This window comes from Amyelois transitella, chromosome 11 (assembly GCF_032362555.1).
Source record: "Amyelois transitella isolate CPQ chromosome 11, ilAmyTran1.1, whole genome shotgun sequence".
Taxonomy (NCBI): domain Eukaryota; kingdom Metazoa; phylum Arthropoda; class Insecta; order Lepidoptera; family Pyralidae; genus Amyelois; species Amyelois transitella.
Genome location: NC_083514.1, coordinates 5207047 through 5220420, shown reverse-complemented (window position 1 = coordinate 5220420; position 13374 = coordinate 5207047). Strand labels below are relative to the sequence as shown.

Genomic DNA, 13374 nt, shown 5'->3' with positions numbered 1-13374 from the left:
ACGGCACGCATTTTAACTGGGCATCTTACTGATTTGTCCACCGACGCTCTTTAGCGTTGCCAAATTATCTATAGTTTTATTATCGATAATTATTGACCTCGAAAATCATCGATCCTAGCGTTCGATAGTATCTATAGCGCACTTAAACTACAATAATATCGATACTGTTGCTTTTGTTCGACTATCGATTGCCGACCGATATTTTCTCTTTGCTATTGATGGACACCACTAATTTTTACTTGAAGTCTTTGCTTGAAAAGACGTTATGATTATACCCATATTTAATATCTGTGGCTTGAACTTATTATAGGCACATTCAAAGGGCACATTGGAGCAATCATTGCATTGGAGTACTGTTTTTCTTTGTTTTGTTTGCAATCGCAACGCAACATAACCCAAACTCACGACACGACGTTTAATGTATATCACGCCTAATTATTTATCTAAATGATAAATGCGAAATATCATTACCTAATTACTATTTATTTCAAGATCTCGACCGGTGTTTGGAGTAAGTAACCAATTTAATATTATTACAATTCGTTAAAAAAATGGATATCATCGAATCAATAAAGAAGGACAAAGCTTATCTTAAATGTAAATTAATAGTAAAATCTTGGGAGAAAGACTTCAAAACAAATCATGCTCGAACGCCATCTAAATTTGACATCAAAGAAGCTCCATCAACGATCAAATATGCTTATAAAAAATATTTTCAACTTAAGAGTGCAGCCCTTGAGAATTCACTATGTATTGATGATTTTGAAGAAAAAGTAAAAGATACTACTCCAGAACCTACACGGCACTTTGAAAGTCTGTCCTATGAGTCCTTAAGTTCTCAAACAGATCCAGTACTTCCAGAATTACCTACCGGTCGAGAGATACAAAAACTACTTTCTAATATTGAAGAGCCCCACATATCGGTCAAAGAATCTACTCCATTTACTGAAAATCTATCAAAAAAGTTATTTCAACATAGAAAGTTTTCTATAAGAAATCCTCGCAAAAATACACATCACCAATCCAAATCACAACCTACTTTTGAAAACTTTCAAAGTAGTGAGTATGAAAAAGAGAATTCTTTTCTCTCTAATTCTATGCAGATATCTCCTAAAAAAGATACAAGTTTAAAATTAGTAACAGTAGATCAAGAATTACAAAATAAACAAGTCAGCTCTGTGTCTAACATTATCCAAAATATACCTAAAGTAAGACAAATTAATACAGCATGGCTTGAAAGAATTATGGGTTCACCAGTTACAAAAGAAATTGAGGAGTCATGTGAAAAATTTGGAATAAGCAATGTTAAAGTATCAACGACAGAAACTGAAAGTATTGATAAAAAAGAATTTCAATTTATAGAACATGAACAGGAAAAACTTGGGGATTATGTAGAAAATAGTGAATCTGAAGAAGAAGATAACATAACTTTAGATAAATTGAAGCCTGCTCTAAAAAAAAGAAAAATCAGCCAAAATGTAAGCACAAATATTGTAAGTCAAAATAATGATAAGAATGAGATAAGTATGGACAATATTAAAACAAAGCAAACAAGTTCTGTTAAAGATCACAGGAACAAAAGAAAACCAAAAACTAAAAATGATCTTAATGATAATGCATTACAACCACCAGACATATCTGAATTTTTGCCTTTTGGAAAAGAAGATGATGTTGCTCCCAGACATGGAAAGATTTCAAATATCTTGGAAAAATATAATTCTCCAGTTAAAATACATAAAACATTAACAAAAAAATCTGAACCAAATGAAGTTAATAAATTGGAATCTAAGATAAAGAATGGAACATTAAATGATAATTTTGTAAAAATCAATATTGAAAAAAAGGTATTTGTACGAGGAAAAAAGAACATTAATTATTCCAAGTTTAAAAAACAGCAATGGAAAGACAAGAAAGCTTTGCATTCTGGTATGGAATTTCCAGAATCCGGCAAAATTACTTGTTTCAAATGTGGATCTGCTGGTCATATGGCAAGGTATTGTACTGCTCATAGAGGAGATTCTCTTTTGCCTTTAGAAAGTTATAGTGACAACACATTGCCATCACTAGAAGATATGCAAAATATAGTATCTAAAGAAAATAAAAATGTGTCACTAACAGAACAATTTAGTGAGTCTTTATTTAAAGCGAGTAAAATTCCTGAATCAGTGTTAGAAATGCTGGCTTCTCCAGGTAACTGTAGTAACATTAATATAAAACCTATTTATTCTGTTTATTCTGAAGAAACTCCAGAAGAAATGAATGAAGCACTTCAAAAATTTGGACATAATAAATTTCGCCCAGGTCAGGAGGAAGCTATCAAGCGTATTTTATGTGGAATGTCCACTTTGTTGATCTTGTCTACAGGTGGCGGTAAGTCTTTGTGTTACCAACTTCCTGCATATATCTACAGTAGGTATTATAAGTGCATCACTTTAGTTATTTCACCTCTTGTTTCCTTGATGGAAGATCAAGTGCTGAGTATGCCAGAATTTTTGAAGGCTGGGTGTCTACACACTAATCAACCACCAACCCAAAGGCGAAAAATTATACAATGTCTGAAAGATGGTGAAATAAACATCTTGTTGGTGTCTCCAGAAGCATTGATATCAGGTGATTCATCTAATGGCTTTACTGGATTGTTTAAATCATTGCCACAAATTGCATTTGCATGTATTGATGAAGCTCATTGTGTTTCACAATGGAGCCATAACTTTAGACCCAGTTATTTAATGATATCCAGAGTACTACGAGAAAAACTTAATGTAAATTGTATACTAGGCTTAACAGCTACAGCCAGTCAACCAACAATCAAAAGTGTAATTAGTCATATAAATATACCTGATGGTTTATCTGGAGTAATAACTAGTCCCACTCTTCCAGAAAATTTAATTCTCTCAGTATCCTTTGAAAAAGATAAAGATAGGGCCTTAATAAATTTCCTTACATCTGAAAGGATAAGTTTATTTAATTCAGTTATAGTTTATTGTATAAGAAGAGATGAATGTGAAAGAATTGCTGCTGTATTAAGATCATGTCTTCAAGAGCCAAACAAAATCAGTATGGAAAAACAAAGCAAAAAAAGAAAACGAATGTCATATATTGCTGAAGCTTATCATGCAGGAATGTCTGCTGCGCAGAGAAAAAAAATACAAAAACACTTCATGGAAGGAACACTTAGAATAATTGTGGCTACTGTGGCTTTCGGCATGGGTATAAATAAATCAGATATCAGGTGTATTATACATTACAACATGCCAAGCAGCTTTGAATCATATGTTCAAGAAGTTGGTAGAGCAGGTCGTGATGGCCAAAATGCTTATTGTCATGTCTTTATGAATAATAGTGATAGTGATAAAAATGAGCTTCTTAAACATATACATGCTAATACCACTGACAGGCCAACTATAAGAAAATTGATACAAAAACTTTTTATTTCTTGTGATTGTCAAAATCAAGGCGCAACAACTAGTAAATATTCAAATCAGAAGAGGTGTAAAGGACATGAAGTAGGCATTCCTATAGATTCAACTGTTGAAGAACTGGATCTTCCAGCAGAAAATATAGCCACATTATTGTGCTATGTTGAGTTACACCCAAAAAAGTACATCAAAGTCTTAAATAATGCTTACACTTTGTGTAAAATTGCATCTTATGGGGGTCCTGTAAAATTGTTAGAAGCAGCTAAAACTTCTGCCCCTTTAGCAATGGCATATTTAATGGAGAGTAAAAATGACCCTGACATAATGAATAAAAGTGTTATAGAGTTTAATGTCATTGAGGTAGCTGCTGCAATTGGTTGGGAAAGTGGTATGACAAAATACTATTTGAAAAATTTAGAATGGACCACAGAAGGTGGATTGTCAAAACGATCCCTTTTGAAGGTTGAATTCAGTGTTCTTGGATTTCGTATTAAGGCTCCTGGAGATTTAGATCCAACAGAGTTAGACACTATTTTAGATGATCTTCACAAGTTGGTGCTATCTCAAGAGCAGTCTATGTTGTTCCAATTAGAAGAAATTAACAAGGCTCTAAGCACCCTTGGTAATTACTCATTAGAAGGGAAAGATCTTTCAGAAGAACTGTTATTGCAAAAATCAGATGCTCTTAAAATTATAATAAAAGACTATTTTCAGAGGGATAGTATTTTACCATCAAATGTCACATTAGAAGAACGTCCTATAGATGTAGATCGTGTGGCATCTGATGTCCGAGCATTGGTTGCTTCTTACAAGGATTGTAGTTTTACTGGTCGTAGTGTGGCGAGAATATTTCAAGGTATTTCGTCGCCTAATTTCCCAGCAATTGTTTGGGGTAGATGTAAATTTTGGCGATCACATATTCAAGAAGATTTTTATGGCATTCTTAAAATAGCAACAGAACAACTAATTCAAATGAAAATTATTTAAAATTATGGCTTTAGTATTGTACAATTGATCAATAAATTTTATAGGAACTACATATTGATGAGTTTTTTTTACAACTATAGTTCACGATATTGTATGAAAATATTAATAAATAAATTAATATGTAGCCATGATCGATCCAATACGGGTCAGAATTATCTAAGGTTGAGGAGGTCAGATGGGAGCCGCTTCTTGTTAAAACCTGACTCACCCAATACAGGATGTCCAGAAAGGTGAGGATGCAACCGGGCCTAAATTCAGGAGGAAAAAGATAAATTTTGTTAGTTAACATACCTTCTCAACCTCAACTGTTATAACTTATCCTAATTTTTTTACAAAATATTACGTAGACCTTAGGTAACACCTTAGAATAATGCTATAATTACGTACTTAGAATTTGAGAATAGAACCATTTCCTTTCTCGCATTCTCATTTCAACTCATTTCCCATGGATGTCATAAAAGGCGATGTTCTTTTAATTAGGTTTTAGTTTAAGTTAGGATTCCTGTCACAAGCTTTTATTACATAGAACTAGCTCCGTCAATCAAGAAATGGGCTAATAAAATTGGATTTTTTTTTTAAGGCGATGGGCTAACAACCTGTAATTATTTAAATTTCAGTTTCATATAACCATCTTGACAAGCATAGCCAACATTTAAAATGAAACACAATTTTAAGTTATTATATTTGTAATGGAATAAAATATAAAAAATACAATTTCCAAATTGTGCTTATAATGAGTAACAAAGTGTTAACAGACTAGCTTTATTTCGAATACATGAACCATTCATAAACCTACCATGTTTCAATTTTAAAATGACTAGGTAGATGAAAGATACATCATTCTGGGTCTCTGGATTATGTTAAGGGAGCCAGTTATGGCGTTCAGTGCTACCAAATTAAAATTCTCCAACAATACCTATTTGCTTATTCTAATTGAAAATAGAAAATAATTTGGAATAGGTAACTATGAAGAACTTTAATCACATAAAACTTTGAACATATGTAGTTAGAAACATTTCAGAACACGTAATCGCATTTTTATAATCAACTGCAGCATTGAAACAATACCCAAAAGAGATGATGATGATCTGCTCAATTCTATCATTAAGCCAAAAAGCTGAGCGTGGCTTATCAGTCTTTTCAAGACTGTTTGCTCTGTCTACTCCACAAGGGATATAGACGTGACCATATGTATGTATGATATAACAAAACAAAATAATAAGATTTTTGTTTTTGGTTCCGGGTGCCACGTGGTTCCCGGCCCCAATATAAAAAAGGATAGGACCGGTCCATCTCTTTTCCATGGATGTCGTAATATGTGACTAAGGGATAGGTTTATAAACTTGGGATTCTTCTTTTAAGCGATGGGTTGGCAACCTGTCACTATTGGAATTTCAATTCTATCATTAAGCCTAACAGCTGAAATAGACGTTAGAAATGGTAAGAAGGTAGTAATAGTACTGAAGAATGTGTGACAATATCCAAGTCAGGGCCGTGAGGTTTCATAATTGCATCTCTCTTCATGGAGAAGTGGCAGTGCTCTATTTGACAGCGTTACAAATACGCAGAAAACTGCGTGCGGTACAAGACCATGACACCTATTTCTTTTAATTAAAAGAATCACATCACAGTTCTATTTTCTTATACTATTCTGATTTCTATGCTGACTATGACTATTCTTATTCGTTTTATTAATGAATAACCATATCCATTGACATAAACGTTTTTTATAACCAACAATATTTAGAAAACACTGATAAAACCAATGATTCGTCATATTCTGTCTAAACGATTAGATCTTTTATTTAAATGTCCTATTGATCCTTTTGGATCTGGTGATAAAGAACTCCACTCCGTGCCTGTGCAATCTTCGAAAATATGATTACCACAATTTATTGTTTTCTTTAAATTATTATAATTAACGCATAAACCTAATACATTGTAAAATTCTGAAGATAAATTGTCTATCCACTCTTTTAGATCATTGTTCACCCGCTTTACATTGGATTGAGATATCTTTTGTAATAATATACTTTCGTCTTCATTTGGTAAAAAATTCATGGGTTTAACATGAGAGAAATCTTTATAAGCATTTTGAGAACCACTATGGATAATACTTGCTTCTTGATGGGTAAGGTCTCTTCCAGAGAAAGATTCCAACGGAGTTATTAAAAATTTCGTTAATACTATTAATTCGTATTGTTCAAATAAACCCACTTTCCAAATTCCTGGCAAAAGTGGAATTTTTAAGTTTGGTTTTATAAAATTTGTTAAATTATTTTCATTTATATTTATTATATTTAGATCTGCAATTAGTCCAGTTGGGTCCAACCACATAAGTGTGAGATTCTCGCTTTTTTTGTCTAGAATTGGCGAGAATTGATACAGCAAATTAGGCTCCGACAGTGGACCTAATATATTAGCTAAATTTCTAAATGTCATTTCCTTTTGGTCATAATCTGAACTTACTTTAAATACTTTTATATTCTCTGCATAATGATTTTCAAAATTTAACTCCAGGTGTTTTATTGGTTTGTACCAAGTTTCGAGGATAACTTCTGAACCTTTATCAATTCTTGCTTTATGAAGTATAAGGTTTCCTTTATACACATCAGCATAATTATATGAACTTATTTCTATTATATCAAAAACATCTACTGAGCAACCTTTTTCAGACAAAATTTTTATATTTTGGCGTAAAACACTTCCAGAGTGCGTAAGAAGTAAATCATCTGTATTAGACGTTAGGTCGTCTATATGATATATACTTTGCCAATAAGCTTCTAAGTTTCTCAACAAATGGTGGTCATTGAAACCAATGTATTTTTCTACTCTAGTTATAATTTCTTGATTGATTATTGGCTCAAATTTTCTTGCAAAAAATAATTGTCTGTCCTCCGTGTTTTGTATCCTTGGCCAATCTTCTGTTTTGAAATCATTTGGTGAACATCCACACCAGTCTACAACGTGTTTATATTGACACTTACATCCTAGCTTTCTTTTCCAATTAGTTACATGTAAATTGTTATCAACATAAGTATTACAGAATTTTGAATTCCTTAATACTGTATGGAAGAATGACTCAGCTGGTAATAAAGTATGTTTAAAAACAATCTCTAATCCTTCCAGCAGTTCGTCTTGCTTTCCGGTGACATAAGAAACAAACTGAGGCGATAATGCGACCCAGTCGCTGCCACCGTCTATCACTATGCCACGCGGCAACTTTCTCTCGCCGACGCGCCACATATGAGTGTCACATTCTATAAATGTTTTGTCAAGTCCTTGTTTCTTGATAAATCTTTGAACTTCTCGTCCGTGTGATTTTACGAAATTCAGTCCTTTATTTACAGACAAGAAATTTTCTAACCTATCTAAGGACTTAATTGGAAAATCACTTTCGCTTAAATTAATGACATAATCCCATTGCCATTTCAATGCAATAAGGTCCCTCATCGACGAAAGGAGCATCTGAAGTAAGGATGCACCACCCCATATGGATGAATATCTACTCGTAGCTAATTTTATATTTGTGAACCGCTTTTCCAAAACAGACAATTTTCGGTGTAAATAGTCTTGTCTCTGAAACATGAAATTAATAAAAACATCAATAAGTTGACAGAGTTCACATTAGGTTCAGATAATTTCTTTGAAACAAGGATATTTGATCTGATATTTAAATCAGATACTTAAAATTTTATTTTAAGGCCTGGAGACCTTTAATTAAAAATCTAAAAATAAGATTGTGTTACTACCACCAGCATATTTACAATACTGTTATTACCAAGGAATGGGAAATCATTACATAGTCTTTAAATATTTTTACTAATTATATAGGGACCAAGAGATATTACTTACTTTATCAACATGTATGTAAAAATAATGATTGCTTCTATAAAGAGCATTTATCAACCGATGTACTTGTCGTAGCGCACGTCCGTTCAGAGTTAAAAGAAAAACAATTCTCACAGGCCCTGCTTCCCCAGCAGGTTGAGGTGTCTGGGCACTAAATTCTGAAAGCACAATTTTTTAAACATCACTATCACTTTGTATTTTAAAGTCTTCTATTTTCTCTGTCTGAATATGTGCTCTAATCTGGGAAAGTTGTGGAGATTTTGTTCCTGTTTAAACATTGGAAAGAGGGTTTTTTGACAAGGTTTATACCTATCTATAGTATAAATGCTACCCGTACTTGTATAAATAAATTAAAATGAACTTATTATTTATAAGGCTGTTTTTTGGCTAATAATTTACTTATGTATTTAAGACTAGTTGACGCCCGCAACTTCGTTTGCGTGTTATTGGAAATACGAAGGTTAAGGTTATAAAATTTACTCAAATTTCGGTACATATTACCGAGTAGCTGGTCCCTTACATGACATGATTCAGATCTGAGATGTTTGTTTCGCGAAAAGATGCTCATAAGGTTAAACAACTTTTGTCAAGACATCTTTTCCATAATTCGGATGATTTAGCTGGTCTTTAATGGTTCTGCATCAGGTGTTCCAGATCTTTGACTTTTATACGCTAACACTACGCTACACTCTCTCGAAGAGGCTCCTTACAGCGTATAAAATGCAAAAAATACATATATTATTTCTGCTACCACTCTCTCACACTCTCAAATTTCCTTTCGATTTGCTACCAACAATTAATTACTAAATAAAACTAAACATACTCAATTACTTTAAGTTTTGGGCTTAAAATTGATTTGATACATTTGTCATATTATTTTTCTCTAGAGTATTCTTTTTGTTTTATTTTATCTTTTTATTTAACAATAATTTAACAAGGCATATAACAGGTATACAGTTAACATACATTTGTTTACACACTGGACATCAGAAACTAGATAGTTAATCTTTTTGAAAATTACTAAAATATTAAGTATTGCTTATTTCTTCTAGAAATAAATAAAAAAAATACTTACTGTCCAAACCAGTTTCAAAAACATTCATTGTAAAGTAACCACCACAAGATTTGGAAGATTCTCCAGGACATTTCATGTCACAAAGTTCTTCTGCAACAATCGCAGATTCAGAAGGGGAGTTTTCACCACAGAAGCATTCCGAACTGAAATCATATAAATTCTTAAGTTTTTGCAAGGAGGCGCAGTATAAATACTACCACATACATGTACCTCCTACCTTACAATGATACATTTCAGAGTTATGTGCATTAATTTCATTGATAACCAATACTTTTACATCACTTTTTTTTTTTTTGAACACATTTGTAGTTAAATATGTTTATTATTTTATAGAGGTTAATAATATTCATACATAATTATATGTATAGCTTTAAATATATAGATAAAATTTCTTCCGAGTTGTTCAATGACAAAACAAATATGTTAGCTAATTATCAAAAACATAATTTTTTTAAGGAGCAATGTACACATATTTTTCATCAAGTTATCTATGAAGTTACACTCAAAGTACTTACCCATACTGAACCCCTGCAAATGGAAAGCCAGCCTGGACACAAATATCGAGACATAACTGAGGTGAATTTATATTAATATAATTTCCATAAAAACTGGAGAGCAGCCTTAACTTTTTCTCATCTTGATAGCATCCTATATATTTACTGTAAGTGTTAACTTTGCTCTTGCAATAATTGGGTAATTTTTTGGGATAAAATTTACCACCCTGAATAAAACAAGTTGTGTTGACTATCTGTTCTTTACATTTCTGAGTTTTAGCACGGTGAATTGCAGATATAGCTTCACGGCTTTTTATTTCACATAATGGTTTGAAATCCAACTCTTCGATCCTAAGAAAAGCACCGATTTTGTTTTTATGAATTATATCTTCATCATCAGTTATCCGGTCTTCTTTTCTGGCAGATAACGCATCTATGGCTTGTCTCTCTAATGAAACGGCCTTGTTGATTATAAGATCGTCGTTAACTGAAGGAAAGAAACTCAATACCACAAATATTTGCACGAAAAACGCTATAGATACTATTAACAATAAACATTTAGCGTATTTAAAGTAGATTCTGCGAAACGAACACGCCATTTCAAAATCATTTCTTTATTGTTACATCTTTAAATAATGCAAAATATATTTTATTTTAAATTCATTTTTAAAATAAAAATAAATAAAGCAATCTAGTAGGCACATACTATAGGTAGTGCCAAAAAGAATATCACAAACTTTGTAATAAAGATATAGAAAGAATTTAACCATTACTCTGAAAAACAATCTTAAGGAAATGCCACGGCATTCAATATAACACGTTGTTATTCAACTTGACTCAGAAATAACAATGATATATCTGTCTCTTTCTCACAACAGCGGTTTGTGCGGCAGAAATAACATTTACCCTCTTATATCAGCGCCCCTTCATAGGCTTAAATGTAGTACCTACTTTTGCTGCCACGGACGCCCTCAAACTTTACCGCTTTGTTTACATGTGGAAAGTTGTCATCGTGATGTTTTTACGTTTTCCCGTGTTTTTCGAATTTGTACGAGCTGTACTAATAATAATCGAAAATAAACTATGAGATAAGGTGTTCTATAACATATTGTGTGGTTAACATTTCGTTAAATTATTGTCTATTATTAAGTGTATTTAATAAAATGTGTTTTAAAGCCTATTACTTTTAATCTTCTTAGTTAATATTTCATTCACATCGAAAACATAAACACGGGTGCTAGTGTCAAACATCATCGAACATAGAATCTTATAGATAAATAATGGTCTAAGTTATATTATAGTATTATTGCCCGTTTTAGTTTACCAAAGAACGAATCTCGGCGAAGGGAATGGCAATTAATAATTGGCATAGAAAATATCCGGCTAGGAACAAAACATGTCCATGTGTGCCGCGGTTCTACAGGCATAATACCTTTCCTAGCGGAAGACTTTATTTTCCCAGCTACAGGCCTCTTCAAGGGCAACGAAAGAGCTATCGACTTTACAACAATATGTGGCGACATCTCTACGCCACTCGTCCCAACATCCAATCACACAACAACTGTCAATCATCGCGAAGAAATTGACGCGCTCAGCCAATAGCAGCGAAGAATCCAAATTGCGATTTCATGGATTGGAGCTATATATACAACCTCCGACACAACATCGTCGGAGCCAGCACCGACGGTGGAGGAGACAGCGCCCGCCACCTTAATGGCTCCCGCCAACCCGCCAGCAGAAAGAGGAGCCACCCTCCCCGGCGGGAAGAAGAAGAGAAGGAGAGGCGCGAAGAAGAAGCCAGGCGCCGCGGGCTCCCAACCAGCGGGAAAGCCCGAAGCCCCCCCACGACCTCCACCAACCGACGGCCCAGAACGGGTGCAGCCCACACCTGCACCACTGCCCGGCCCCAACAATACGGACACCACCAACTTGCTGCTCCTCCTGGGCCAACAAATGCAGCAGATGGCGGAGATCCTCAGAGGGATGCAAGCACGGCCTCAAATTTAGTGCTCCCCTGAGGATCGTTCACTGGAATGCCTCAACGCTCGCGAGGAAGAAAAGACTGGTGGCCCACTTCCTTCGCGAGCAAAAAGTCGACGTCATGCTGGTCAGCGAAACCCATCTCAACAGGACCGACCCCTTCAATGTACCGGGGTACTTCACGTACAGAAAGGACGAGACGACACCCACCACCGGAGCCGCTTATCGGGGACTCGCGGTGCTGGTGAAAAGGAGCGTCGTCCACCAGCTCATCCCCGTCGAGGAGTTTCAGTCCCTCTACGCCCTTGGAGTGCTGGTCTGCGTCGCCGGCCTAGAGCTCCGACTATTTGCCACCTACGCCCCGCCCAACTCAAAGGTCAACCCTGCGGAGCTTAGGAAGCTGCTGAGGTCGGAGTCTCCAACCATCGTGGCCGGTGACCTTAACACCAAGCACACTTACTGGAACTCCTCCAGGGACACCGCAGAAGGACGACGTCTCCTGCAGGACGCCATAGACCACCATTACGACATCGCAGGCCCAGAAGAGCCCACTCACTACGACACACAGGGCGGCTGCGATGTCCTTGATGTGTTGGTCTACAAAGGACTCCCAGCACCGCCACAACAGACGGTGCTCCCCGATCTGCCATCAGATCACCGGCCCGTCCTCGTCCTAGTCGACAGTGCCCCGGTCAGGGTCTCGCTGACCACATGCCGCCGCAAAACAAATTGGGAGGCATTCCAGGACGCCCTCCAAGAAGATTTTCCCACCAGGCCGATTGCAACCGCCGCAGACGTTGAGGAGGCAGCCTCCGATATGACCAGCCGCATCCAGGAAGCCCTTACCTCCAACACCAGAGAACTCGCAGCCGGCGCGAAACCCGATCCGCTGCCGCCGGCTCTCAAAAACCTGGTGGAGGAGAAGCGCGCAGTCCGAAGACAATGGATGCGGACGAGATGCCCCCTCCTAAAATCACGTCTCAATCGCCTGGTGGAAGACGTCAAAGACGCCATGAACGAGCACGCAGCCAAATCGTGGGAGAATCACCTGCTGACTGTGGGCGATGGCATCCCCTCTGTCCATCGCCTATGCCGTCAGCTCTCGCGAGAGCCCCAACCAACCAGGCCACTGTTGGGCCCTGACGGCCTCCCACGATTTCGTGCGAAAGACCGCGCGGACATCCTTGTGGACCACCTGGAGCGCCAGTTCACGCCGAACCCCGTGACCGACCAGGAGCACAACTGGAGGGTCACCGATCGAGTGCGGGAATTTCTCACACAGCCGCTCGAGCCGACGGAAGACCCGGTGGTCTTCTCTCCCGGCGAGGTGCAGCGAATGCTGCCGAAGCTGAAGCCAAGGAAAGCCCCGGGCGCAGACCAAATCACCAATGAGGCGCTACGTCATCTCCCGCCACGAGCAATCGCGGCGATCACGCGCCTTTTTAATGGCATACTGCGCTCGGGTCACTTTCCTTCAACCTGGAAAAACGCAAAAACCATCATGCTGCCCAAGCCGGGAAAGGATCACCGAAGACCAAGCGGATTCCGGCCGATCGCGCTGCTGAGC

The 13374-nt window shown here is 36.7% G+C and overlaps 2 protein-coding genes across 2 annotated transcripts; one reads left to right on the top strand and one right to left on the bottom strand.

The window, feature by feature from the left end:
* The first annotated feature begins 237 nt into the window (after positions 1-237).
* Positions 238-4460, top strand: LOC106135171 (ATP-dependent DNA helicase Q4). Its single transcript, XM_013335400.2, has one exon. It carries the CDS (start codon positions 552-554, stop codon positions 4404-4406), a length of 3855 nt encoding a protein of 1284 aa, XP_013190854.2. The 5' UTR covers positions 238-551; the 3' UTR covers positions 4407-4460.
* Positions 4461-5074: 614 nt separating this feature from the next.
* Positions 5075-10614, bottom strand: LOC106135188 (xylosyltransferase oxt). Its single transcript, XM_013335420.2, has 4 exons — positions 9849-10614; positions 9334-9476; positions 8262-8416; positions 5075-7985 (listed from the first exon to the last, which is right to left on the bottom strand). The coding sequence occupies exons 1-4, from the start codon at positions 10424-10426 to the stop codon at positions 6180-6182; spliced, it is 2682 nt and encodes an 893-aa protein (XP_013190874.2). The 5' UTR covers positions 10427-10614; the 3' UTR covers positions 5075-6179.
* Positions 10615-13374: the final 2760 nt, after the last annotated feature.

Excerpts from the sequence above, each read along its gene's own strand:
- LOC106135171 (XM_013335400.2), top strand. The coding sequence starts at position 552 with ATGGATATCATCGAATCAATAAAGAAGGACAAAGCTTATCTTAAATGT.
- LOC106135188 (XM_013335420.2), bottom strand. The coding sequence starts at position 10,426 with ATGGCGTGTTCGTTTCGCAGAATCTACTTTAAATACGCTAAATGTTTA. Across the intron at positions 9,477-9,848 it reads TTTGCAGGGGTTCAGTATGG|TTCGGAATGCTTCTGTGGTG; the intron begins GTAAGTACTTTG and ends ATATGATTTCAG. Across the intron at positions 7,986-8,261 it reads TTTACATACATGTTGATAAA|AGACAAGACTATTTACACCG; the intron begins GTAAGTAATATC and ends TTCATGTTTCAG.